Source organism: Notamacropus eugenii, chromosome 3 (assembly GCF_028372415.1).
Source record: "Notamacropus eugenii isolate mMacEug1 chromosome 3, mMacEug1.pri_v2, whole genome shotgun sequence".
In the NCBI taxonomy this organism is placed as follows: domain Eukaryota; kingdom Metazoa; phylum Chordata; class Mammalia; order Diprotodontia; family Macropodidae; genus Notamacropus; species Notamacropus eugenii.
Window position 1 is genome coordinate 398599364 of NC_092874.1, and position 27501 is coordinate 398626864.

The window sequence follows — 27501 nt, forward strand, 5'->3', positions numbered from 1 at the left end:
TATCTGATGTACTACTAATATGTACATATTTATATATAGTATATGGACTACATACATGTATTTATATGTATATATTATATTACTATATACACAATGTGCATATACATACACATATATACTTACTCATTCTCTAGGAAGTCTCAGTAATTGCGCAGAATATGAGAGTGCAGCAAATTACTCCTCCCACTCTAATCTAACATTTTCTACTTTATTCCCCTTGACTTCTCGCCTTCAACTATACTTAGAGTAACTAGTTCTCCAATCTGCCACAAGTCAGAGGGAACCATTCACTGACCTGTTCTCATACAAGCCACATTCACCAGCCACCATTCAGGGATCCTGGGGAGAATCAACAGCAATCGATCCCCTGGCCGCAGGTTGCATACTCTGGACAAAACATTTGCTGTCTTCCTGGATTGTATCCCCAGCTCTTCATAAGTCCATTTTATCTCCGCTCCCTGACCATCAATCCACCAGAAAGCAGGATTTGGGGACCTTTTTCCAGCCTGAACAATGACAAGGGATGAAAAGATAACAGCATCCGTTAGCCAAAGGTGACTTTCTACGTTGTGATGTCGGGTTTTAGTTGGGAGCTGTAGGCAACATTTTACCAAGGGCAATTAGGGTCCGGTAGGCAACTAGCCCCTAGAAATGCCCTCATAAAACATCATAAGTTTGAGGAGTTGCTTCATGGGACTCCAAACACTATAGCAATTGCTTGGATGATCATTATGACTCTGACTAAGTTTTATCTCTTTTACATCCAGTAACCTATTGTTAGGTCTTCTATAGACTATCTTCCTCTTCCCACCAGCAAATAAGTGGACTACCAAGGAAACTGATAACATCCTGAGGTCCAGTTATGACATCAGCTAGTAATTCTATGCCTTATTGGAGTACTAAGAGCTGTCTTCCTCTGACTCCTTAAATATATAGACCAAAACTCTGTGTGTGTGTGTGTGAAATTAACTCTCTTCCTTTCCCCTTCCCTTCCAACTCAACATTAAGTGAATAAAATTAATCAAATTTCCGGTCTTTTACTAATCAACTGTCAGATTGATCTTCCTAAAGCATGGATTTGATCATGTCACTCCCTAATCCAATGAACTCCAGTGGCTCTCTATTGCCTCCAAAATAAAATATAAAATCCTCTGTTTAGCATTCAAAGCCCTGCTCCCTCCACACCTTTCCAGATTTCTTTCACTTTAATTTCCCTTCCTTCCTCCACCATAATCTGTGATCTGGCTATGCTTGCCTCCTTATTGTTCTAACACGACTCTCCATCTCCTGAATCCAAACATCTTCACTGGTGGTCCCCCGTGCCTGGAATTCTCTTCCCCTTCATGTCTATCTCCTGTCTTCCCTGGTTCCTTCTAGTTAAAATTTTACCTTCTATAGAAAGCCAATTCCCTTTAATTCTAGTGCCTTCTCTCTGTTAATTATTTCCAATTTATCTTGTATCTCTTTGTACATGGTTGTTTGCATGTTGTCTTCTCTTTTAGACTGGAAGCTCTTTGAGGGCAGGGACTGCTCGTTGTTTTTGTTTTCCCAGCACCTGGCACATAGTAAGTGCCTAATACATTCTTAATGATTTAATCCCATTTATTTTATTTTCCTTCCCTACAGTAGCACATAGTATAATGGGTAGGATACATGGGTATACATATTGTACACACACACACACACACACACACACACTCACACTCACACATACATATGAAAGCCTAAGAGGTGTTGTGATACAGTGGCCTATAGAAGGCTTGGAAACCCTACAGTGCCTTTAGGAGCAGATAAGCTAACCCAGCCTCATAGTCCCACTGACTTGCTTCAACTGTTGGATTTGGGTTGGAAGTCCTGGGTTGGAATCCTGGCTCCATTACTACCTAGCCTGTTTGGGCCTCATGCTCCTCTTCTATAAAATGAAGGGGTTGGACTAGGGAGTCCCTAAGGATACTTCTAGCTCTAAATCTATGATTCTTTGGCTCCAAATTTTGTCCTTAAAGGAGCTTGAAGAAAGAAGGGCCTGGTCATTTTAAAGAAGAAGAAAGAGGTATATCACTGAAGGGAGGGGGGAGAGAGAGAGAGAGAGAGAGAGAGAGAGAGAGAGAGAGAGAGAGAGAGAGAGAGAGAGAGAGCCCAAGGCCAGGCTAGGTTTGGGTCCTTTGGAAGTTGTCTGTATGACATGTAACCTATGACACATTCGTCCCTCCCACAAGAATTAGAGGATTGAGCAATGATGAAAACTGCTTTAGAAAACTACCCTTGCCTGAAATTCCCTTTATCTTATCATTGAATCTCATTGTCAGAGAAAAAAAGGTCAGTGTTCTCTGCTGGGTCTTGTCCAAAGGTGTTGCCTGTGCACAAATCTTGAACATTATCTAAGTAGGACCTATGATTTTAATGCTTTGAAGGTCAAGAACCACTTCCTTTTCTAACCCTTACTATTTGTGAACAGCTCAAGGTGGTGAAAGGAAGCAGTCTTCTCATCACAGTGGTTTATTGTCTTTCTTCTATCTTGGGGCTCAGGGTCTAAGGCAAGTACCATTAGGGTGATATCTGTCAAAATCCCCCAACTTCACCTTTTCCATTTGACTCCACATGTCTAGCACATCACTGGCAAAATTAAAATACTCTGGTATAGCCTGCTTTCCTAGGTGAATGGCTTCAAAGTCAGCAAAGGTCTTCTGAGTGCTGGGCAGTCCTGTGCTCACATAGCGAAGGGGTCTGTAGAAGGCTTGGGAGCCCCACACTGGCTTTAGGAGCAGGTGAGCTAACCTCAGCCTCATAGTCCCAGGGACTTGTTTCAACAAGCAGCAGGGTAAACACGGGATCTTTGTACCTAAAGGCAACAAAAGGAAGCAAAGTTAAGTCATTGCAAGTAGGAAATATAGTGAATAGAGCGCTGGGCTTGGAGTGAGGGAGATCTGAGTTCAAATGTTGTCTCTTGCACTTCCTGGTTGTGTGACACTGGGCAAGTCACTAAAACCATTAGCCTCACTTTCTTCATCTATAAAATGAGGATAACAACATTTCCCTTGCAGGGTTAATGTGAGGCTCAAATGAGTACTTTGCAAACCTTAAAGCACTATACAAATGCTAGCTTTTATGATCATCAAGTTTATCTTTCTTGTTGAGTAACGGTACTTCTCTTATGGGGACTGGTAATTGCATCTGCCTATAATTGTGATCTAACCTTTATTTATAAGCATTTTTCAGGACTTTGGGTTAATAGTTATTGTGTGTGTGTGTGTGTGTGTGTGCTGCGGGGAGGTCAGAGGAGTGGTGGGTTTACCAAACAGAAACTTTAATAATGTGATTGGAACATGACTACTAAAATTATAGACTTAGAAATTTGGTTGAAGAGACCAGGAAGAATATCACCTTTAAATTAGAACTGAGAGAAACTTGGGGGTCTGTGGAAGAGGGTGTAGGTGGTATTGAATACAAGTAATAGGAATTTTCTCTGGCACTTTCCCACCATTCTGTGGTTGTGGGAATTAAGTGGCAGAGGAATCCATTACACTGATACCACTGTGTGGGGGGATCAGCAGCAAGGGGAGAGGCCAAGAATATTTTTAATCCATTATTAAAATTTTTTTCTCTCCTCGAGTCACTTTTGCCCCATCTTGTCCTTCCATCTCATGAGGGGACTTTGACACATACTTCACTTAAAAAAATGAGTCCACCTGTGGCAAAATCCCTTTTCTCCTTAACTCTACATTCTACATCATCTCAACAGCATCCCCATTCTCTCTTCCTTTGCTCTCTTCTTGAAGAGGCAGCCCTTCTCCTTGCAAACACTAATCCCTCTTGTTTAGTCATGGGTTTCCTTCCCTCCCATGATCTTTTCTCAATCTTTATCCCTCTTTACATCTCTACAGTATTTAACACTATGACTGTGGTACCTGGAACTGAACACAGTGCTTCAGATAAGTTCTGACAAGGGTAGTGTACAATGCAACTATCACCTCCCTATTTCTGAAAGCTATGCTCCTCTTAATACAGACCAAGATCATATTAGTTTTTTGACTGCTACATCATACCGCTGCTTCATACCCCTCATGTTTCTTATTTATTGATTAGAAATAAAACATGTTTGATTTGTAGAACTAAATTATCACTTAAAGTCTTTCTTTTGATAAGGTATCTCATGTGTACATCAAAACCATTCCTGATTCCTTGTAAGATAAAACAACAGCAACATTCAGTTTCAATGACTCTCCATTCACAAACTGGGAAAAGGCATTATATGCTTGCCAGTTATTTGCCACTGTGATGAAAGTTCACCACAGATTCCAACTTAAAGAGGGATTGCCTATGGATGGGGAGGTCCTTCAAATGATACTACTGTATTTATGTTCTGGTTGCACCAATTCCTAGAATATTACAGAGCTTCCTGGAAGAGAGTGAAACACTCAGAAACACTCCTTAAGACACAGGAAAGAACAAGTGGATCTGCTGCCTAGACGATGACATGTATCTTGACGGAAAAGCTCTAGAGCTTGATCAACAGGATGTACAATATATCTAAGAAAGTCAATACAAATGGACATTGAGTTGGGCCAGAACAAAACAGTGTGAGAAAAGCAGATAAGATTATCATGAGGAAACTACAAAATTCCTTCAGTTAGAGATATCCCTACAAACAAAGGACCATCTTTTAAATATCAACATTCTATCAGTATTTCCATAGAGCTACAGATCATGGAACACAACAGTCTCTGAATATTGAAAATGATTATCACACAGAGGACAATGGAGAGGCATGTAGGCAGTTGTGAGCCAACTGCCATATATAATCCATGATTGTGTTCCTCCTTCACTGCTGAAGAAGACCACGCCATCAGAGAAATGATGACATGACTTTACACTTGACTTTGTTTTGAGTGAAGGAGGGTAGTACAGGTTACCAGCCTCACTTCTCCTCCAGAGCCATCTGAATCTAGTGACCAGATATTCATCAGGATAACTGGAGATGACCCAGGATGCACTGGGAGACCTTGGGCCCTTTAGGCTAAAGTCTTTGCAGGCACTCACTTAGGGTGAGGCAATGCCCATTCATTGAATAGGCCTGTTTAAGAAGTAGCCAGGGCCTGGCCCCTTTAATGAGGTCAAGAAAAAGAAAGACGTCAGGCTGGGTGGGAAACAGCAACAGTTACTATTGATACTCACTCTCAAGCTAGGATGGTCCAGAGGAGCCCTCAGGCAGGGCCCCAGTGGAGTCCCAGTTTCAAAGTGCAGTAGGTTTAAGGTTTTGAGAGAGGACAGAACAAGAGACAGGAGAGAGGAGAGGAGAGGGGAGAAGAGGGGAGGGGAGGAGAGGGGAGGAAAGGAGAGGAGAGGAGCCAGTAAAACCCAAGTCAACTGGGCATCTTTTGGCCATCCAAGTTTACCTTCCTTTGGAGAGAAGGAAGGGGTGGGGGAGGCAGACAGGAGATGAGGAGGTGAGTTACCCAGCTAGCATTTAGCCAGCTACATCTACTCACAGTACAATCCATGAGAGAATTTGAGGAAGAACATGAACAAAAGATGTGATTTAACAAATGTGTGATAAGAAGAGACAATGGGCTGGTTATGTGGTAAGGGTGAAGGATAAAGGATGGACATCCTTTAGTTGTATCCTGAGGAGATACAAATACAATCAGGAGAAAATGAGGATGGACTGTAACATGTTGTGTAGTAAATTTATGAGAAGATAGGGACAAGAGCTTCACATCATATGTAGACATGGATGGGTTGCTACTTGTATCACTAGAGGGAATATGTAAATCAAGGAAATTATATATTCTTTGAAATGTTTGAGCATTTGTTCCATTTACTTCATAGGATTATGAAACTGTCATATCAAGTATTATAGTTGATATGAAATTGTAATATAGTAATGTTAAACTTTGTACGAGGTCATTTTAGGAAAAACAAATAGAGTTAATATTTCACAAAAATGGGTAGTAAATTCCAGAATTCATTATGCCAAGACTGGATACAGACCAAAAGTTATAAAAAACTTCAAGAATAGTTTAGGTAGATTCATAGGTTATTAACCATGAGAAATGATTAAATTAGAAATATTTGGAGTACATTCATAATTTTGTAAAGACAGTAACATAGAGCAATGAGATAGTCTGTGGAAAGTGTGAGATTTTGAATAAAAAAGTTCTGATTCTGCCCTTTGGCTCTCTTTCTTGGGCAAATCACTTAATCTTCCTGGATCTGTTTGCTTCATGTTTAAAATGAGAGGATTGGACTAGATAGATTTGAAGGCTCCTTTCAATTCTAAATCTTTGATTCTATGATCTCACAGAGAATGGCCACATTCTCCCACCAGGATTATAATCACGTTGGGGACATTTAAGGCATTTCCCCTGATGGAAGTACTGAGAAGTCTTCCCTTTCCCCTCTTCCATCTTAGAGGGTCAGGGTTGAAGAAAGGTAGACTCCAGAAAAACTAAATATAGTATTTCATAGTCAGAGCACTGCAGGAAAGAAGATGAAGGAGGGAAATTAGAAGGAACAAAAAAAATAGGGGAAAGAAAAGAGTGTTAGATTCTTTTTTTCCCAGTAAACATTTCAGAAGCATTTCTTACATAATCATGACCTATTTACCTCAAGGCAATTAGCTCCAATCATTAGCATATATAAGGAAAGTCACAACATAAATCATCTGAAAAGCAACTTCTTGACCAGAGATAGCACGCAAAAGTATACAAAGAAAGTATGTATTCTTCACATCCCTTGCCTCTCATCCAGTGAAATATAGAAGTCACCTTATTTTAATAAACTGGGAAGAGTCCCCAGTGCTTGTGTCCATTTCAACTCCCCAAGGTGACTGAATAAATCAACAATTAATTCACCAGGCAGTTAAATGCAGGAGAACTTTGGACCTTGCCTGTAGCAGTGAGAGGGAGGAGGAGTAAAGAGGTGTTCTTTCCCCAATGTCACCAGGACATATCCAGTGGGGTAGCTGAACTCACAAAGATTAAGACTCATTACCAGCTGAATCTAGGGTTAAAGCTCAGAAAGAGTTCTAGGATGTGGGGGAAAAGTGCTAAGGACAACAAAAAAGGTCTTTAGAAAAGTAGTGCTCAGGGTGAGGAGGAATGTGAAAGTGATGGTTGGAGAGCAGCAGGTAGGTGTACAGAGCTTTAGTTCTGGGAAATCCCAGTACACTATCATCTCCCTTGAGCCTCACAGTGCTGTGAGGTAAGCATAGTAGACATTTTATCCCCATTTCACAGATGAGGAAGATGAGGCTGAGGGAGGTCTAATGCCCAGGATCTCATAGCTAGTGTGTCTGAGTTAAGATTTGAAGCTAGTTCTTCCCACTTCCAAGTTCAGCGCATGGCTCACTTTATCTCCTGGATAATACATATCCTCTCTTCATGTCTCCTTTTACTTTTATGCTGTCAGCATTCTAGTCAAGCATACAGACATCCCTCCTTTGGAACAAGCAGAGATGTCCTGGACCAGCCATCAGGGTACTACATGGAAACTTGAGCACCTACATTGATCTTCTCTTGATCCCCTTCAGCTACGTATGTCTCGTCGCTAGCTTGAATACCACTCCCCATCATCCCCATCTTCCACTGATTTTTTTTCTTTACATTTTTTCTTTAAAGTTTCGTATTCCAAATTCTATCTTTCACTCCCTCTTGTTCCCTCTCCCTGAGATGGTAAACAGTCAGATATAGGTTATATATGTGCAATTATGTAAATATTTCCATATTGGTCATTTTGTACAAGAAGACTCATATAAAAGAAAAAAGAAAAGAAAATGAAAAATAGTATGCTTCTGGCTGTATTCAAACAATATCAGTTCTTTCTCTGGAGATGGATAGTATGTTTCATCATGAGTCCTTTGGGATTGTCTTGGATCACTGTATTGCTGAGAATAGCTAAGTAATTTGCAGTTCTTCCTTGAAAAATATCGCTGTGTGTTCTGTGGTACAAACATGCTTTATTATAAACAACTTATTGATAGGCACTGTTTTGGAATTAATTAGTTATGGATCCTCCCAAGTCTTTTATGATAACTGGAGTTAAAGTCAGTCTCTTCTAAGTAAATTCATCTGTGTAACTATTGAACTCAAGGGTAGAAAGCTTTTGCCTGCAAAGTGTTGGTTACACTCTCATGTGTAGAGCTTGATCCTCAATAGCATCTGATCCTCCTAAAGGAATTGGAATCAGAGTGCAAACTTTTGAGAAAATAACAAGATCAGAAATCCTGTATGTCAAAAGTAAATGATAATATCATGGGGCTCTTTGTTTCTCTCTTCATTTTTCCTCTTTTCTGACATCACTTTTAATGCTCCTTCTATTTGGGCCCTGCATAATGAACTTGTTTGTCAGATTTGTGTCTCCTAGACTATGCTGTCCACTTGTAGATGGTCATGCAACGAGGATACCTGGTTTACACTCTCCTCATCCCCTGGACTCTGCTTCAGCCTCATTTTACTCTCCTCTCAGACCCCACTCAGGCAGGGACAGTGCCTTTGTCCATTTCCCAATAAAGAAGCCTATTCATTGAATGGGTGCATCTCACTCAAAAGTAAGAGTGTGGTAAGACCTAAGCTGGAAAGGACCAGGGTCTTACAGTGCATTCTGGGCCATCTCCAGTTGTCCTGATGAATATCATGCCACTGGACCCAGATGGCTCAGGAGAAGAAGGTAAGGTTGGTGACCTTGCACAGCCCTCCCTCACTCAAATCACAGTCATGTCATGACCTGGCAAGTCATGTCATCATCATTCATGGTCCTCTTTGAGAATGAAGGACAAACACAAAAGAGCATGCTATTCTCCTGGTTCTAATCACTTTACTATGCATCAGTTCATGTAAGTTTTCCACGGTTTTTCAGAAATTATCTCATTTGTCACTTGTAATATTCCATTATAATCATATGCCACAGCTTGTTTAGCCATTCCCCAATTGATGGGCATGCCTTTTGTTTCCAATTCTTAGCCACAACAAAAAGAGCTGCTATAAATATTGTGTACATTAATTGATTCTTCCCCTCATTTTTAGATGTCTTTGGGATATAGAACTAGAAGTGGTATTACTGAATCAAAGGGTATGCCCAATCTAATAGCCCTTTGGGCATAGTTCCAAATTTCTCTCCAGAATGGTTGAATTAGTTTGCAACTTTCCTTTGTTGTCATATTATCCAAACTTATAGGTGTGAGGTGGTACTTCAGAAATGTTTTAATTTTCATTTCTCTAATCAATAGTAATTTTGAGCATTTTTTATATGACTTAGATAGCTTTGATTTCTTTATCTGAGCACTTCCTGTTCATATCCTTTAACCATTTATCAATTGGGTTTTTTTTTACTTTCAATTTTGTTAATTGTATTTTTATAAATTTGACTCAGGTCTCTATATATTTGAAAAATGAGGCATTTTTCAAACATATTTGTTGCAAATCCTCCAAAACCCCAGTTTTCACTTTCCTTATACTTTTAGTTGCATTAGTTTTGTTTGTGCAAAATTTTGAAAATTTTATATGATCAAAATTTTCCATTTTCCATTTTGTAATGCTCTCTCTATTTTCTTTGGTCCTAAATTCTTCTTTTATCTCTAAATCTTGCAGATAAATTATTTCATACTTTCTTAATTTGCTTATGGGGTAAATCATGTACCCATTTTGACCTTACCTTGGTATATGGTGTGAGATGTTGATCTACACCTAGTTTCTGCCATATCATTTTCCAGTTTTTCCAGTAGTTTTTGCCAAGTAATAAGTTTTTGTTCCAAAAGCTTGAATCTTTGGGTTTATCATATACTAGATTACTGGAGTCATTTACTATAATGTAATTTGTACCTAATCTATTTCACTGATTCACCAATCTGTATCTTAACTAGTGCCAGATTGTTTTGATAATTACTGCTTTGTAATACAGTTTTAGATCTGCTATGGTTAAACCACTTTCTTTCACATTTTTTTTTTCATTGATACCCTTGATATGCTTGAGCTTTTGTTCTTCCAGTTATGTTATTATTATTTTTGACTCTATAAAATAATGTTTTGATAGCTTGATTGGTGTGGCACTGAGTAAATTGATTAATTTAGGTAGAATTGTCAGCTTTTATTATATTAGCTCAACCTATTCATAAGCAATTAATATTTTTTTCAATTGTTTAGATCTGACTTTATTTATGTGAAGTGTTTTATAGTTAGGTTCATATAGTTTCTAGGTTTGTCTTGGCAAGTAGACTCCCAAGTATTTTATATTGTCTGAAGTTATTTTAAATGCAATTTTTCATTCTATCCCTTGCTACTGGGTTTTGATGGTCACATATAGAAATGCTGATGATTTCTGTGGGTTTATTTTGTTTTCTGCAACTTTGCTAACATTGTACATAATTTAAAATAGTTTTTTATTTGATTCTCTAGGGTTTACTAAGTATGCCATCATATCATCTGCAAAGAATCATAGTTTTGTTACCTTAATGTTTATTCTAATTTCTTTCTTTTTTTCTTCTCTTATGGCTATAGATAGCATTTCGAGTACAATATTAAATAATAGAGGTGATAATGGGCATCCTTACTTCACCCCTGATTGTATTGGGAAGACTTGTAGTTTATCCCTTTTACAGATAATGCTTACTGATAGTTTTAGATGAATATTGTTTATTATTTTAAAGTAAGTTGTTTTATAATGGGAGTGGGTGCTGTATTTTGTCAAAGGCTTTTTCTGCATCTATTGAGATAATCATGATTTCTGTTGGTTTTGTTATTGGTAAGGTCAATTATGGTAATAGGTTTCCTAATTTTGAATCAGTCTTTCATTCATGGCATAAACATCAATAGTCATAATGTATAATCTTTTGTGATATATTGCTGTAATCCCTTTGCTAATATTTTGTTTAAAAGCTTTCATTAATATTCATTAGGGAAATTGGTCTATAATTATCTTCTCTGTTTTGACTCTTTCTGGTTTAGATATCAGCACCACATTTGTATTATAAAAGGAATCTGGTAGGATTCCTTTCCTTATAGTGTTAGGATTAATTATTCTTTAAATGTTTGATAGAATTTGCTTGTGGATCCATCCAGTCCTGGGGTGTTTTTCTTAGTTCCCTGATAGTTTGTCTAATTTCTTTTCTAAGATTGAGTTTTTTAAGTATTTGATTTCTTCTTTTGTTAAACTGGATAGAATATATATATATATGCGCACATATTCATCCATTTCATTTAGATTGTCAAATTTATTGGCATATAATTGGGCAAAACAGCGCCTAATAATTTTTTTAATTTTCTCTTCATTGCTGGTGAATTCCCCCTTTCTTTTTTGATACTATTGGTTTGGTTTTCTTCTTCCCTTTAAAAAATCTAATTAACCAATGGTTTATCTATTTTATTGTATTTTTTTCCCCTCATAGAACAAGCTTCTAGTTTTATTTTTTAGTTCAATAGTTTTTTAATTCCAATTTTGTTAATCTCTCCATTGATTTTCAAGATTTCCAATTTGGTATTTAATTGGGAATTTTTAATTTGTTATTTTTCTAGTTTTTTTTTTTTTTTATTACATACCCAATCCATTGATCTTCTTTTTCTCCATTTTATTGATGGTAGCAATTAGAGATATAAATTTTCCCCTAAGTACCACTTTGGCTGTATCCCATAAATATTGTCATGTTGTCTCATTTTTGTTATTTTCTTTAATGAAATCATTGTTTCTATGATTCATTCTTTGACTTATTTTTGGGCTTAGATTATTTAGTTTCCAATTAAATTTTAATCTTTCTGTTGTCCATTATTGAATGTAATTTTTATTGCATTATGATCTGAACAAGATGCATTTACTATTTCTACTTTTCTGCATTTGGTTGTAAGGTTTTTATGTCCTAATATATGGTCACCATTTGTGTAGGTGCCATTTACTGCTGAGATAAAGGTATATTCCTTTCTATTCCCGTTCAGTTTTCTCCAGAGAGCTATCATATCTAACTTTTCCAGGATTTTATTTATCTCTTTAACGTCTTTTTTGTTTATGTTCTGATTATATTCATCTAGTTCTGAGAGGGGAAAGTTGAGGTCCTTCTCATTATCCCTGTCCTTTCTAATTTCTTATAGGGTAAGGTAGATTTCCACATCTAATTGAGTGCATATGTCATTCCCTCTTTCAGCCAATTTTGATTAGGGTTAAGTTTAACCTTTGCCCACCATACCTCCATGCTCCCCTCCCTTATAATAGCTCATTCATGCCTCTTTTATGTGGTATAATTTATCCCATTCAATCTTCCCCCTCCTTCTAGTGTAATTTTCTTTCTCATTTCTTCATTTTGTTTTGTTTTGGGGGATATCATCCCCTCAAAGTCACTTTATATCCACACACCTTTTCTATATATATCTCTTCAAATTGCTCTTATAGTAATAAAGTTCTTTAGAGTTACAAATATTATTTTGCCATATAGAAGTATAAAGATTAACCTTACTGAATTTATTATATTCTCTTGCTTCTTTTTTAATGTTTTTATATTTTCCTTGAGTCTTATATTTGGAGGTCAAATTTTTTATTTAGTTCTGGTCTTTTAATTAACAATGCTTGATAGTCCTCTATATCATTAAACTGGCATTTTCCTCCCGAAAGATTATATTCAGTTTTACTGGTTAGGTGATCCTTGGTTCTGATTCTAACTTATTTGCCTTCTGGTATATCATATTCCAAGCTCTTCAGTTCTTTAATGTGGAAACTGCTAAATCCTCTGTAAGTCTGACTGTAACTCCACGATATTTGAATTGGTTTTTTTGAATGCTTGTTGTGCTTTCCCCCTGATCTGTGAGTTCTGGAATTTGATTATGATGTTTTTGGGATTTTTCATTTGGGGATCTCTGTCAGGCGATGATCAGTGGATTCTTTGAATTTCTAGCTTGCTTTCTGGTTTTAATATATCAGGGCAGTGTTCTTTGATAATTTCTTCAAAGATGTTGTCCAGGCTTCTTTTTTTTTAGATAGTGACTTTAAGTAGTTCAAGAATTCATGTATTGTCTCTCCTGGATCTATTTTTCTCAGTCAGCTGTTTTTCCAATGAGAAATTTCACATTTTCTTCTATTTTTATTTATTTTATCTTATTTTGATGTCTCATAGAGTAATTAATTTCCTCTTGCTCAGTTCTAATTTTTAAAGAATTATTTTCTTCAATGAGTTTTTGTACTTTTCTATTTGGTCAGTTCTATTTTTTAGGGAGTCATTTTCCTCATTGAATTTTTGTATATCTTTTCCCATGCTATTGACTTTTTTTTTTAATGATTCTCTTGTATTATTCTCATTTCTTTCCCAGTTTTTCTTCTACTTCTCTAATTTTTAAAAAATCCTTTTAAAGCTCTTTTAGGAATTCTTTTTGAGCCTGAGACCAAATTCCATTTTTATCTGAGACTTTACATATAACCATTTTGACACTACTGGCCTCTTCTAAATTTATGCCTTGATCCTCCCTGTCACTATAGTGTCTTTCTACAATCATTTTTTTTTCTTTTTGCTCATTTTTTTGTGATTACTTGTTTTTATGTGAGAATTGGGCTCTGGTCTTGCACTGTTCTAAACTTTTTGTACTGTAGCTCAGGGTCTTACTGCTGGCTTTCATTGGGTTTCAGGGCTTAGTTGCTTGCTTTCATTGGAGGACTGATTGCCCTTCTGGTTTGTACTGGGAATGAAGCCTCCCTGTTGGCATACCTTGATGGTGGGGTCTGACTCAGAGATGGGGTCTCTCTGCTCAGTTGCTATTGTAACTGGTGGCTGGCCCTGAAGGAGGGATGTTGTTGCTGATCTGCCCTGGGGTGGGGCCTTGCTTCTGGGTTGCTATGGAAACAGGGTCTTGCAGTTGGCCAGCCTCAAGACAAAGCTTCACTACTGGTCAGCAATGGGGTCAAGGCCTGCTGGTGTGGGACCTTGTTGAGCTGTACAGACTGCTTAGTTGCCTAGGGGGCTGCTAGTTTACAGAAGGGTGAGGCCTCACTGGTGGGTTGCCCTCAATTTGGAGCCTCACCTCTGTTGTGAGGTGGACTGCTGCTGTTGTTCTTGAATCTTGGACTTCTCACCCCAAAGAGACAGATCTTTCCTGCTGTGCTAGTAAGCTGCTTCCCTGCTCCTACATCAATTCTGAGGCACTTTCCTAGTTGTTTGGAGGGGAATTTTGAGGGGCTTTAGGGAGGTCCTTTCTTACTCCTCCATCTTGGCACTGATTTCTAAACTGGAAAAGTAGATGACGTGAAGTGATACACCTGGTAGAAGAGGTGGCTTATGATTGGCTGATCTCTATGGGGGAAGCTTTTGAAAAGATAAGAAGAGAATCCAATGAGGAGTAGAAGAAGTTTCCTACTGCAGCGTTATAGTGAGTTCAGGGACCTCTGGAACATGGACACACTCAGCTGGCCTCCTTTGCCTTTCCTTCTGTTTTTCCTTTCCTGTAGCATATATTTTCCAACCATCAAAAAGTCCTGGGAAATCTGTAAGCACTGGTAACAAGGGTAGATTTTATCAATCTAGTTGTGTTTATGGCAGCAGCAGTAGCAAGACTGGTCATGCAACAAGGAAGATATTTGCATTAGAGGGAAATGCTTCCAGAAAAGAAGGATCCATTTGGATATTGTTTGTCTGTTTGATTGGATATTGCCAGTGCAGAGGAGAAATATAAAATGACTAACAGCCTTGTAAACACTGTATTCTATGGAGCCTTAACTGTTAACCTCCAACTGATTGTACTAGTAGTGAAGTTAGTCTTCCAATGGATTAGATTGGTAGTAATAAGTCACTGGATTTTGTTTTAGTCAGTTTATGATTCTTTGTTGGCATTCTCTTTTCTATGTTGGAATAAACAACCTGCTCCATATCTGATTCAAATTTATACACTAGATACCTTTTTTATTACCCTTTTCCCACACTCCTTGGTAGAGAAAATCTGAGACTTTGAGCCCATAACTATTTCTGTAATTAACAACTTTACAAGTAACAACTTCCCCTGGAGTATCCATGGTGGGAATAATGAATCAATAAATGTGAGAAATGGGGACCCTACTTTCATTGTTGAGAAATTTGGGAACCCCACAGCAGTAAACCTACTAAAGAACCACATAGCTGCTTACAGAGGTGGGAGAGGTTGACACTCTGAGACCCTGTGATCATAACAGTATTGCGCCTGGTTTATGTGTGAGACATATAAATAGATAAGAGATAAAATAAAATTATGCAAATGTCTTTGAGAATTTAAAGGGTAGAAAAAACATGGTAAATAAGAAATGAGCAGAAGATGAAAGTCAACACAGATAAATAGAAAATCCTACACTTTAGTTTAAAAAATGTCAAATACTCAGGTAAAAGATGGAAAGGACAGGACTAAACAAAAGTTTAGGTGAAAATGATCTGGGCTTTTAATGGATTATGAGAGTAATAGTCTTACAGGGTCCTACTCTGATATTTTATCATGGCATGAAAGATAATTCTGGGTTCTTAGAAACCATGTCAGGAGAATCTAAACTCTATCAGGGTCTAAGATGTAAAGGCTGTAAGTGGAGTCCCAGAAACAGACTATTGTCTCGTTAGCAACCTAACTATATATGGAGAGATTTGTTACCAGTAGATGATGAATTCCATGGTCAGGGCAACCCAAGAAAAAAATAAGAAATGACTTTCAGTCTTTGGTGGCATCCTTCTGCTTCCATAGCAATAAGAGTGGAGTGGTAGAAAAAAAATGGAAAGAGGGTCCTGAGAATTAATCACAGTTTTAAAATAAACTATAAACATTAAGTTGACTGTTAATACTCTAAATTATACTCTACTCTTTATTCATTGATCAGTGAATTAACACATTTCCAAGATCGAAACTATATCAATCTTAATATTCTAATGACAAATAAAAAGAGAAGAGAAAAGGAAATTATAGCTAAATGACTGACTTACAGATTTTATATGGCTTGATAGACAAAGGGTTTGATAGAGCTGCCCCAAAGCAATAAGAAATATGTTTTCTGGGAAGAACTGATCATTTAATCTTGTAGTGCTTGTAATGAGCATGAGCAAAAGATGACAGTGAAGATTATTTCAGCTTAGATGAAACAGAGCATCTGTTTCTGTTAAGGGGAATGAAATAAACATTTCTGTAGTACCTACCTGTCAGACACTGTGCTAAGTGCTTATTTTTAAAAATAAATATCTCACTTCATCTTTCCAGTAACTGTGGAATGGTAATAGGCACTATTACTATTCACATTTTACAGTTGAGAAAACCGAGACAAATAGGAGATTAAATGACTTACCCAGGGTCACATAGCTAGTAAGTGTCTGAAGCTGAATTTAAACTCAAGACTTCCTGATTCCAGGCCCAGTGCTCTATTCAACAGTTGCTTCTCAAAGGAGAGGTAGAGAAATCTTTGAAGAATTTATCAAGATTCTACAAACCAGGACAAAATATACTTTAATATATAATGACCTCAATGTGGAGGTAGGCATGCAGGTATATGGTGAAAATTATATTGGAAAATATGGCTCAGATTTAAGAAACAAAAAATGCCAGTGGATCATAGACTGCCAATAGGTCTCATTCCTGTATATCATGAGCCATTTTCTTAAGAAGAGAGTTGGGAAATGGACATGCCAAACACTGAGCATCATTACAATGAAACTGATTAAATCTTAGTAGTAGTAGTAGTGTGATAGTAGTAGTAGCGTCACTACTACTACTACCACCACTTTGCATTTATGTAGCAATTTAAAATTTGCAAACATTAGTTTTCTCATTTGATCTTTACAAGATACTTCTGGTTACTGATGTGAGACATACTGGAATCAGTTTACTGTGTGCAGTCTGACAATTGACTTAGTTAAGGTCAAAGTCAGTTAGTATGAACTGATAAATAAATTTAATGATTTGAAGAAGATGCTGTGTATGATTGCAACAGTTTCAAACAGATCTATTCAAACAAGACAATAATAAAAAATAAAAAGACAAAATAAAATACAAAATAAAAGACAAAAAAAATTTAGAAAATGAAGCTATTGAGATTGATTTATTGTTATGTCATGTAGAAGTTTATCTGATGCAAGCAAAGCCGTCACTATAATGAACAAACCGAAGGAACCCAGAAAGTCTTAGCCAGCAAACATTTCAAACTCTTGTCAAAGGGACAGAGATATATAGAATTCAAGTGAGTTAGAATATATAGCAAGTGAGGCTTTGACTATGTACTGAAGATAACCTGACAAAAATATCAGTCTCCATTTCTCACTGTTACTGGTGAAATCAGATTGATTCTGCATTTTTTAACTGATTCTATTTATAAAATATTGATTTTGTCCTGTAATTACCCAAGTCATGACTTTTTGTCTCTGGAACTTAATTCAGAAATTTAGCTGGTCTGTAATGAGTTAAGTTTAGAAATCCAGCTCTCTTGTTAATCACTGTTCCATTATTATGTTAAGGAAATCTGTTACCCTTGAAGGAAGCAGGAGAATACCAGGGAGTCTGGTTTAGTATCTTTATACCACCAAGCCTATCCTTCAAGGATGTTTGGTTTGTTATTCAGAAAAAGTCTGGTTCACTATCTCTATCTGTGCAAATGCAGCTGGACTCAAACAATGAACATTTCTTAGTCACAGGAGGGAAAGGTGAAAAAAGTCACTTGAAATATGTATATCCTGCAGATTACTAAAATTTTAGATATCCGTTTTCTAATTAAGTTGCTGCCACCTTTGCTAGAGATGAAGGAGAATCTCCTCTCTCTATTCCATTAATTTCCCTTTTCTCAATGTAGAACTGTACATTTTGTTTTTAGTCTTGGACTAAAATCATTATGAAGGCCATATGATTTAATAACCATTTCAAATGTCTCAGGACACAAACAACATTAAATTAAAGCTTATAAGAATGTAATAGGAAAGCTGGTATGAATCTTTACTCCTCATCTCACCTCTAGTTGGAGAAATAAAAGAACGTAAAGTGATCATACACTAAAAGTAACCTCCCAGCATGGATTCCAGTGAAGAAAAAGTAGTGAGATGTTCTTCAGTCATCTCACCAGTCATCAGAGACACAATATGCTCTGCTGACATGTACTGTCATCTCTACATACATGTATGCTATGACATGCCATGAGTTCTTATTGATTCTTGCATTTCTTGCTTTCTTCTGCATGGGATGTGGACAATCAATGCTCCTGTTCCTTGACAGCTCAGAAGAAGGGTGTGTGTGTGTGTGTGTGTATGTGTGTGTGTACAGTGTGGTTAATAGCCCTCCCTCTTTTCTGTTTTGGTCACTTGACTTCTTTTCCAGAAGGGAATTCCTTCCAAGGTCAAAAGTTGCAGAAACTTGAAGAACTTTTGATCAATGATTGTATAACAGAATTCCTGTTTTACCATGACTCCATGTTAATATATTTCCATCCCGCCCTGCAGCACCAAAATTTTTTGTTCTCCTGAAATCATGACGAATATCAGAACTCAATATAGCAAGAATAGTTATACTAGTATCACAGGTAATTATCACATATTACCATTTACCTCAGAGCTTCATTAATATTACACACAGTAGATATAAAACAATGCAATATACTACTTGACAAGCTGCTTCAACTACCAAGTGTCTAAATTATGTGCAGGTCGTATTACATATAGCCACTGATTTTATTGCTGTGCACGATTTTTTCTTGCATATTAGGGAAATGCATATGTTTATATATGGGATAGCCACAGTTCAAATCATGCTCCTGTCAGAGGGGTGATGAACTTAAGCTGTAGAAGGAGAAATACAGTTTCTTAAGCAAGAAGAGCTGAGACCTCATCACATGGCATAGTGTGCATGTAGGTGGGGAGAAATGACAACAGATATCAACAGAAAGCATATGGGGTTAAACCATCAGACTATGGCCAGTATATTGATTTGGTTTTGCTTGACCATAGTTATTTGTTACAAGATTTGATCCACTCTTGTTTTAAGGCATTCTTCTCCTCATTGACTGTTTGGACCTCTTTTGCCATTTGGATTAGACTATTTTTAAAGGTGTTATTTTCTTCAGTATTTTTTGTGTGTCCTTTAGCAAGCTATTGATTCATTTTTCTTAATTTTTTTCTATCACTTTTATTTCTCTTCCAAATTTTTCCTCTACCTCTCTTACCTGATTTTCAAAATCCTTTTCGAGCTCTTCCATGGCCTGTGACCAATTCATATATTTTGTTGGAGGCTTTGGATGGAGGAGCTTTGACTTTGTTGTATTTTTCTGGTTGCATGTTTTGATCTTCTTTGTCACCAAAGTAAGACTTCATAGTCTGAGTTTTTATGCTGTTTCCTCATCCTCCCAGCCAAATACTTGACTTTTTAACTCTTTGTCAAGGTGTGACTCTGCTTCTAGTGGGGGAAGTAGTGGGGATAGGGGTACTGTCCCAGGCTTCAGGGGTGATCAGTCTCTTGATCCCCCACCGTCAATGGTCCCAGATCACTAGAAGAAGATGCTGCTGCTGCTGCAACCATGCCACCTCCTCCACCCTGGGACTGAGATCAGACCCTAGCAGGACCTCGTTCCTCTTTCACCCAAGTTCCACAGAGTTTTCCCACTGACCTTCTACGCTGTCTTTGGTATTTGTGGGTTGAGAAGTCTGGAAACTGCTATAGCTGCCAGTGATTCACTCCCCCAAGGCCTGCTCCAACCCTGTCTGTGCTGGGACTGTGATCTACTCCCTGCCCAGTGCAACATACCCTTCCTGTCCACCTTCTAGGTTGTCTTAGGCTGAAGATTTGTTTCACTCTGTCATTTTTTGGGTTCTGTAGCTCTAGAATTTGTTTAGAGTCATTTTTTACAGGTATTTGGAGGGGTTTGGGAGAGAGTTCAAGTAAGTCTCTGTTTTTGCTCTGCCATCTTGGCTCTGCCCCTGGAGGAGGAAATTAGAGGTGAGGTAATGGTGGTGATATGGAAAAAAATGAAGAAGAGAAAGGTTAATGCAACTACACATAGGAGAGCAGGAGGAAGTTCAGAAAGAAACAGACAAACAGGATAATTACAAGCAGTAATATTTAAAATTTTTTATATGCTTTTAAAAAACAAGCAGTATGAAATAGAGATTCATCATTTAATATAAAATCCTCTTTTGTGTTATGTTTTGTTGGGGGGTAGGGAGCTTGCTGAATTTAGAATAAAAATTTAAATTAAAAAAATAAAAAGGACATCAATGCTAGCTACTCTTCAGTTTCACAAAGCTTGACAAAAGAACTTCCAGTAAAGTGGTAATGGTACAGACATTTCTTTGTACATTAGGACTTTATTACCTCATTGTTTATGTTGCAAGTTACTTCTTATCTATAATTTTATCAGCTGAAAGGCAATTTATCAGGACTATTTTGATCAACTCCACCTCTCTCTCATCCACCCTACATATTTTTTAGAACACTCAGTTCCTTCAAAGTACAACTGAGATGACACATCTTAAAGGAAGCTTTTCTTGTCCCCCTTCCTGGAAGGTATCCTTTGCCACCTCAAATTTTCTTGTATTTATTTATCTGTATGCATGTTCTCTGTCTACAGTGGAACATAAGCCCTTTCAAGGTGTGGATGTTTTAAAAAAACTTTTGTCTCTATATCCTCAGATGTATCCCTTTGCCTTGCATGTGGTAAATGCTCAATGAATTAGATTGAAGAACGATTGATTTATTCTTATTGCTCTTGGAGAACAGACTTTTGGGTGTGCTTGAACCTGCTCAAACTGGCTGAAAAGAGCAGAATTTTCAGTGTAAGCATTTATACTTTGAAAATTAGCAAATACCATATAAATCAGGGCTTGATTTATTGTTTTGTTGATAGTCTAGGCTTAAGAAAATGATGGCAAAAGTGTTAATACAGATTTTAAAGGAGATGAACCAGTTTTTAAACATTTACCAGCATATACCTGCAATGCGTTGAAGTTCAGAAAGTTATATTTAGGCTCAATATAAAGGAATAAAGACCCCTTCTCTTATAGGTGAGGAACTTTCTGGAATTTCCATTTTGGGAAAAGATCCATACTAGTCATCCCTCATTCTCCAGACTTAGCCATCACTTCTCAGCTGCCTCAAAACTCCATTCCACTACTTCTGGTCCCTTCTCCCATTGATGAGTTCTTGGAACCTTCATTTTGTGAAAAGGCCATAGAATGGTTATCTATCAGTTCTATGGATTTAACCACCATGAATCTGGCTGGGTACCTTCTTCTTATTCTTTCCTTTTTTTGAGCCCTTCTTTTATTGTCTTCCCCCTCTAGAGTGTAAGCTTCCTAAAGGCAGCAGCCATCTTTTGTTTTGCTTATGTTTGTATCACCAGCTAAATGTAATGCATGACACAAAGTAAGAGCTTAGTAAATGCTTATTGAGGGGGCAGAGCTAAGATGGTGTTACACCACTAGCAAGTAGGACTTGCTTGAGCTCTCCTCCAAATCCTCCCAAACACCTATAAAAGTGACTCTAAACAAATTCCAGAGCAGCAGAACCCACAAAAAGACAGAGTGAAACAAATTTCCAGCCCAAGACAACCTGTGAAGTCAACAAGAAAGGTCTGTTGTACCAATCTGAGAGAAGAATACAGTCCAGCATGGGTCGCACTGGCACAGATGGGGCCAGAGCAGACCTCAGGGCACTGAATCACTAGCTGTGGCAGTTTCCACACTTCTCAAACTACAAAGGCAAAAGACAATTTAGAAGGTCAGTAGGAAGGTCTGTCAGAACTAGGTGAGAGAGGTCTAACCCCAGCCCCAGGGTGTTGGAGGTGGCAGCAGCAATGGCAGCAGCTGCTTCTAGAGCTCTCTGAACAAAGATGGTATGTGCGTATGGGGTTGAGTGGCTGATTAGAGGGGGTTGCAGGAATTTCTTTGCTGGCACTAAGGTAGCATTATCTTGTTTTGCCCATGCTATGATCTGGGTTGCAGTCCTGGCTGGCAGACTGGGGATAAAGACAAGTGCTGGTGTGGTGGAACTTGTGATGGCAATGGAAAGGGAATCCTCCTCACAGTTCCAAGGCAGAAAAAAATGTTTGTGGTCACTCACAGACCAGAGCACAGGCCAGGAAATGAGCAAATACCCATCCTTTGATCATACAACCTTGGAAGAACTGAAAATTTACAGGTCCCTAGAAATATCTCTGAAAACAGCTGACAAAACACCTGAAACTTGGGACAGTACACCCTGTGTACTGGAATCAGAGTCCTACTTCAACAAAGACCTAAGAAGTCAAGTAATTAGCCACAATGAACAAACACCAGAAAAACGCCAGAGTACAGAATATTAATTTGGTGACAAAGAAGATCAAAACAGAACCAGAAGAAGATAACAAAGTCAAAGCTCCTATATCCAAAGCCTCCAAGAAAAATAAGAATTGGTCTCAGGCCACAGAAAAGCTCAAAAAGAATTTTGAAAATCAAGTAAGGGAAATAAGAGGAAAAATTGGTAAGAGAAATGAGAGTGATGCAAGAAAATCTTAAAAGCACATGCTAAAGGAGACCCCAAAAATGATGAAGAAAATAACAATTTAAAAATAAACTAAACGAAATGGTGAAAGAGATCCAAAAAGACAATGAGGAGAAGAATGCCTTAAAAAGCTGATTGACAAACTTATGGAAGTGAATGTTGAAAACTAAAAGTAAATAATTTTTTTTTAAAAAGACCTCCCAGAGGTTCTAAACTATGTGAAAAGTGCCTTACTAGCTTTAAAGCCAGCATTATGTAGGAATCAATAGTTGTTGGAAGATTTTGTCTATCAATTTGTAATTGTAAAAAGAAAATGATCAATCTTTTCAAAAACAAAGCAAAATAAAAAAACCCAAAAGCTGAATTGGTCATATGGAAAAAGAGTTCCAAAAGTTCACTGAAGAAAATAATTCCTTAAAAATTAGAGTGGAACAAATGGAAGCTAATGACTTTACGAGAAATCAAAAATTATAAGACAAAACCAAGAGAATGAAAAAATGGAAGACAACGTGAAATATCTCATTGGAAAAACAACTAACCTAGAAAATCTATCCAGGAAAGAAGGGATGATAAAAGGTAAGGCAGATAAAAGAAGAGAGTGGTCAGAAGCAAAACAGACCTCAGAGGAGAGACAGGGTAAAAAGAGGGAGACAAGAATAAGCAGTTGAAAACAAGATGGAGTGAAACAGGTGATAATGGGCACCCTTGCTTCCCCTGTGATCTTCTTGGGAAGGCTTCTAGTTTATTCCTGTTACAGATAATTCTTACCCTTGGTTTTAGATAGATGTGACATCATTTTAACCCTGTTTGCCTTAAAGTTACATAGATAAAAAGTGTCTGAGGCCAGATTTAAATTTAAGAAGAGATTCTTCCTGACTCCAGGCCAAGTGTTTTATCTACTGTGCAATCTTGCTTCCCCAAGTGAATTCTATCAACTAGTTAAAGAACAAGTAATCCCAGTATAAACTATTTAATAAAAAAGTTAGGTAATAGAGTCCTACAAAATTCCTTTTATGACATAAATATGGTTTTGATAACTATTCTAGTGAGAGAAAAAGCAGAAAAAGAAAACCACAGAGCAATTTCCTTAATGAATACTGATGCAAGTTTTTAAAATAAAATCCTAGTAAGGAGATTGCAATCACATATTCCAAAAATTATATAGGGTGACCAGGTGGCTTCCAGGAATGGAGAGCTGGTTCAATATTAGGAAAACTATCAGCATAATTACCCACATCAATAACAAAAACAATGAAAATCAAATGATTATATCTATAGATGCAAAATTTTTTTTTGACATAATACAATACCGATTCCTATTAAAAACACTAGAAATCATAGAACTCAATGAAGTCTTTTTTAAAAATGATAAATAGTATCTATCTAAAACTAAGAGCAAACATTATCTGTAATGGGGATAAGCTTCAAGCCTTCCCAATGAGATAAGAGGTGAAGCCAGGGTGTTCATTATTACCCTTATTATTCAATATTGTACTAGAAATGCTAGCTATAGCACTTACACAAGAAAAAGAAATTGAAGAAATGAGAATAGGCAATAAAGAAACAAAATCATCACTCTTTGATGCTGCTGATTGTATACTTAAAGAATCCTAGAGAATCAACTAAAACTAGTTGAAACAACTAACAACTTCAGAAAAGTTGCAAGCTATACAATAAACCCATATAAATCATCAACATTTCTATATACTACTAAAAAAAATTCTAGCAGTAAGAGAGAGAAAAACAAATTCCATATAAATTAACTGCAGGCAAAACAAAATAATTGAAAGTCTTTCTGCCGAGACAAGCCCAGGGATTATATGAACACAATTACAAAGCACTTTTCACAAAGATAAAGAGAGATCTAAATAATTGGTAAATATGAATTGCTCATGGGTGTGTCAAGTCAAGATAATAAAAATGACAGTTCTCTCTAAGTTAATTTACTTATTCATTCTATACCAATCAAACAACCAAAGAATCATTTTACAGAGATAGAAAAAAAAATAATAATATTCATCAAGAAAAGCAAAAGTTCAAGAATGTAAAGAGAGTCAATGGAAAAAATGTGAAGGACAGCAGCCTATCAGTTCCAGATTTGAAACTATTTTTACAAAATGTTAATCATGAAAACAATCTGGTACTGGCTAAGAAATAGAGTGGTGGATCAGGGGATAGAATAGCTACACAAAAAACAGTAGAAAGGACCTTAGTAATCTAGTGTTTAATAAACCCAAAGATTCAAGTTTTGGAGGTAAGAACTCAAATTTGACAAAAATTGTTGGGAAAACTGAAAAAAGTAGCTGGTAGAAACTAGGTATGGACCAACATCTCACTCCATTTGACCAAAATAAGGTCAAAATAAATAAAGGATTTAGATATAAATATATCTAAATGACATAAGTAGATTAGGGGAGCATGGAAAAAAAATGTACGTCAGATCTATGGATAAGGGAAGAGTTTATGACCAAATAAGAGATAAAGAGGATCATGAAAAGTAAAATAGATCATTTTGACTACATGAAATTTAAAAAGTTTTTGCACTAACAAAACTTATGTAGCCAAAATTAGAACGAAAACAGGAAATTGGAAAAAAATTTTGTTTAATAACCAGTTCTCCTTAAGAGAAAAATTTATGCAGGACACATTTTTTTTTTTTGCTTTATTTGCATTTTTTCTCCATCACTTTTCAAAGTCTAGACAATTAGCAAAATAACAAATCAAATCTTGATTTGTAGCATTTCTTGATTTCTGAGGTGTAAATGCTCAGAATTTAATGATTAGCACTGAGAACAGGAGCTGGCTCCACCACATTGGTGCATGTAATCCAAGAAGGTCAACAACAAAAAGAAAAACCTCTTGTACAGCAAAATATTTATAGCAGCATTTTTTTTTGTAGTAGCAAAGAACTGGAAATGAGGTAACTACCCAGGGTCTGGCATAAGAAATTGTTGGACATGAATGTAATGGAATATCAGCGTGTTGTAGGAAATGATGACTATGATGAGGACATCAAAACATAGGAAGACTTACTTGAAATGATGCAAAGTCAAGTAAACAGCACAAGGAAAACAATATATACAATATCTACATTAAAGGAAAGAAAAAATAGCAAAAAAAAAAAAGTGAAACAGAATGCTGAGAAATGATAGCTAAGATTGACTTCCAAGAGAAAATATGAGAAGACACCTCTTCACATTTTTTTCCAGGGTGGGGGACTATAGGTGTAGAGCACTCCATATATTGTCAGACTTTTTCAAAATGTTAGTTTGTTTTGCTAAATTTTGCCCCCTTCTTTTTGCCTTCCTTATCATAAAGAGGAGATGAGGAAAATGTTCCATTGAAAAGTATAGATTAATATAAAAACAAAATACATCAATAAGATTTTATTTTTGAAAATGTATTGTCCCTATCATTTTTCAGTGTTTACTTGGATCAGCACAGTTGCTCTTCTCATCTTTATTTTTGTTTCTTTCGTGACATTTCTAGTTCCTTATGTAGGTATTGAGGAATCAGGAAGACCTGAGGTCAAGTTTACTCTTAGGTGCTTATGAGTTATGTGACACTAGGCAAGTCACAACTTCTTTTTAAATCAGCGTCTTCAACTCTAAGATTTCCCAGAATTGAAAATCAAATGTAATTATATTTGAAAAATGTTTACCACAGTACCTGACACATAATAGAGCTTAAAAAGTGCTATTTCCTTCTTGTGATTCCATTTTTTGATATGGAATAAAATAGATGATGAGATATCACTTTTGTTTTTTTTTAATCTATTGTTTTCCTTCCAATTCTATCTTTAAACATACTTGGGATGATCTGGCTTAATTGGGTCTTCCACAGTGTTTTCCTTCAAATTATGTTTTTTCTCCTCTGCTATACTAGATACCAGTGGAATGCTTATGTTGTCCACCTATTATCTCTTACCCTCTCCATAGGACTAGTACAACTTTTTGGATTCTGCATTTCTCTGATGATATGCTTTACCTCTTTGAAGTTTCTCATTTGTCTTAGTGTTGTGGAACCCTAAGATAAACTATGTGCCTCTCTATTGTACTCTGTGTGATACTTTCAACTTCTTGAAAATTTCCCTGTTTTATGTCCCACAGTCATATAACCAGTGGAATGTTGATTTTAAAGATATGGAACCTTATTTAAGGAAAAAGTTTGAGATCATCAAAGGAATTTTTGCAATTTCTCGAAAGCAATCTAGCCTGTTCTCTCTCTTTTTACATGTTTATTTCTGAGTCAAATTCATAGTGCATTTGTACTGCCTGTTACAGACATCCTGATGGATAAGATTTATAGATTGTCTATTCATTACATGGAATAACAATGCTTACAGACATTCTTCATCTACTTGGTCTTTAGTATATATCTGATTCGCTGAATTCTTTTCTCTTCCAGGAGGCTCTGCAGTGTTCCTGGACTTGTAATGAACCTGTAACAATCATAATGTCTCCCACAAACAGCAGCATCTGTAGGACCTCACTATCCACAGGGTATCCCTTTTCAGCTTGGACACTGTGCTGGATTTCCTTCCTGCTGTGAGGAAAACACTTTTTGAACAGATTTTGCACTGGTATAGCCCTTGTTAGATGTTTACGATTAAAAAGTCATTGAACAAGGTGATTTTTGTTATTCCTTACAAAGAATCTTGAATTATTTTAATACATAGATATTAGAAGAGAGCCTTTAAGGAGGTTTTTTGTTAGAAGAGAGACTTTAAGAAGGTTTTTTTGTTCCGATAAATCAATTGCTTTTAAAAATAATCAATTAATGGAATTGGGTTGTTTTTGTTATTTCTTTCAAGGAACCTTGAATGATTTTAAGACGTGAATGGGATAGACTTTGATGGAAGAAAGCTTTTAAGATAGCATTTTGTTCCAACACATCAATTGCTTAACAAAAATCAACTGAAAATACAAACAGTGGAATCTGTACTTTTGACAACCTTTGGTCAATTTGCAATGTTGTAATGTCATGGTAAAAGAGGAGTTTTCCTATGGAATATCACTTGGAAAAGCCTTCCTGTTCTCTTCTAACATTTTCAGTGAAGATTGTATACATGTAAATGATTCTCAGA

The 27501-nt window shown here is 36.7% G+C and overlaps 2 protein-coding genes across 6 annotated transcripts in view; one reads left to right on the plus strand and one right to left on the minus strand.

Annotated features, from left to right (window-relative positions):
- The window catches only part of ACSM5 (acyl-CoA synthetase medium chain family member 5), an 84484-nt gene that overhangs the window by 44864 nt on the left and 12119 nt on the right, over positions 1-27501 (minus strand). For 3 of the 4 annotated variants that reach the window (XM_072597965.1, XM_072597962.1, XM_072597964.1), the window contains exons 2-3: positions 2580-2839; positions 296-506 (exon numbers count right to left, since the gene is read on the minus strand). In XM_072597965.1, the coding sequence (XP_072454066.1) occupies positions 296-506; positions 2580-2839 (471 nt within the window). Of the gene's footprint in view, positions 1-295; positions 507-2579; positions 2840-16251; positions 16386-27501 lie in introns of all 4 variants that reach the window. The other variant, XM_072597963.1, reaches the window with a different exon arrangement.
- Positions 13837-27501, plus strand: part of PDILT (protein disulfide isomerase like, testis expressed) — a 78151-nt gene continuing 64486 nt past the window's right edge. Inside the window, exons 1-2 of one of the 2 annotated variants that reach the window (XM_072597972.1) lie at positions 13837-14068; positions 26823-27043. The gene's annotated coding sequence lies outside the window, so the exon portion shown is untranslated. The remainder of the gene's footprint in view (positions 14069-26822; positions 27044-27501) is intronic. The other variant, XM_072597973.1, reaches the window with a different exon arrangement.